Source organism: Stegastes partitus, unplaced genomic scaffold (genome assembly GCF_000690725.1).
Source record: "Stegastes partitus isolate 25-593 unplaced genomic scaffold, Stegastes_partitus-1.0.2 Scaffold413, whole genome shotgun sequence".
Taxonomy (NCBI): Eukaryota; Metazoa; Chordata; class Actinopteri; family Pomacentridae; genus Stegastes; species Stegastes partitus.
This window is the reverse complement of record NW_007578144.1, coordinates 304,131-305,366: the sequence shown is the minus strand read 5'-3', so window position 1 is coordinate 305,366 and position 1,236 is coordinate 304,131. Positions and strand designations below refer to the sequence as shown.

The 1,236-nt window shown below is 42.0% G+C and overlaps 1 protein-coding gene across 1 annotated transcript in view; it reads right to left on the bottom strand.

The window, feature by feature from the left end:
• Window positions 1-335: 335 nt before the first annotated feature.
• Window positions 336-1,236, bottom strand: part of nkd2b (NKD inhibitor of WNT signaling pathway 2b) — a 19,566-nt gene continuing 18,665 nt past the window's right edge. The window contains exon 8 of the mRNA XM_008285714.1: window positions 336-1,233. Coding sequence (XP_008283936.1) covers window positions 1,054-1,233 — 180 coding nt within the window. The 3' untranslated portion in view covers window positions 336-1,053. The remainder of the gene's footprint in view (window positions 1,234-1,236) is intronic.

Below are 1,236 nucleotides of genomic sequence, written 5' to 3'. Positions count from 1 at the left end.
TCAAATTGGCTATAGTAAGTATGGGTGGGAGCCATTTGCATATAGCAGATAATAATTAAGAGCATTTCACTTGTGTTCTGGTTCTTTAAAGACTAATTTCCTTGTGATAATTACCACAAAACCATTAGGCAGCACGAGGCTAATCAATTTGCTGCTTGATCAAATTACAGCATAAAACTAGTGTGAGTTCATTTAATTAAAAATACTATAAATCCAAATCGTACACTCAGATTCTTAATTGGAGCATTAAAAAAAAATCTCTTTTAATCCACAGAGCGGCAGCAGATTCTTCCTAATCGAGTGTGCTGTGAGGAAAAAACGAAAGAAACCGTTCCTGCGATCATATAAATGAACTATATAACGTTTATTAAAATATATAAAAGACAAAATACATATATGCATAATTATATCCATGATGAAATATGCATATAGAGTATAATAATTATACAGTAAAATGTGTTTACATATATAGATTTGTTTTTATACATATAGCAAGATATTTTTGCATTAAAACTGGCAGTGGTGATTTCATACTTCCCCCCCCTCCCCATTAATAGGAAACCCCTCACTCCACAGCGCACCTCCGGGAGAAGGAGGCCTCTGTGAGAAGCTCGAGAGCAGCAGCACCTTTACACCTGAGATCCATGTTTTGGAAAAAGGTCTCACACAGAACGTTATAGCTTCCAGGGACTTTAAGCTTCAGAAAGAGGGAAAACAAGGTTGTTAAAAGTTAAAAGTCATCTGATGTGTTCTTCTGAATGTGTGTAACGAGTGCAGCCATCCCAGCAGAAAATCTACAAAAAAAAAACAAAACAAAAAAAACTGTGCCACACATTTCTTAACAATAACATCCTTCTGGTCCAATATTATCTGCCTTCCTCTAAATCTCAGGATATATCTGTTTAGCTCGCAGGAGGAAGATTTTTTTTTTAAAAAAGGAGAGGATCCTGGACGGAGCGTGAGAAACTCCCCCCAGTGGGATAAGTCCTTCAGACTGGTGTGGTTGGTTGTGGTTGGTCCTGTACAGCTTCAGTCACTGCACGCTGAAGGCGGTCATGTCTGGTGGTAGTGGTGGTAGTGGTGGTGGTGGTGGTGTTCGTGGTGGTGGTGGTGCTCGTGGCGCTGCACCATCGGAACCACGAAGCCGGGGCTGCCGGGAGGGCCGGACACCTGCTCCCTCTCCAGGCTGGGCAGTACCGAGGGCACCGGGGGCTGCTGCTGCTGTTGCTGCTGCTG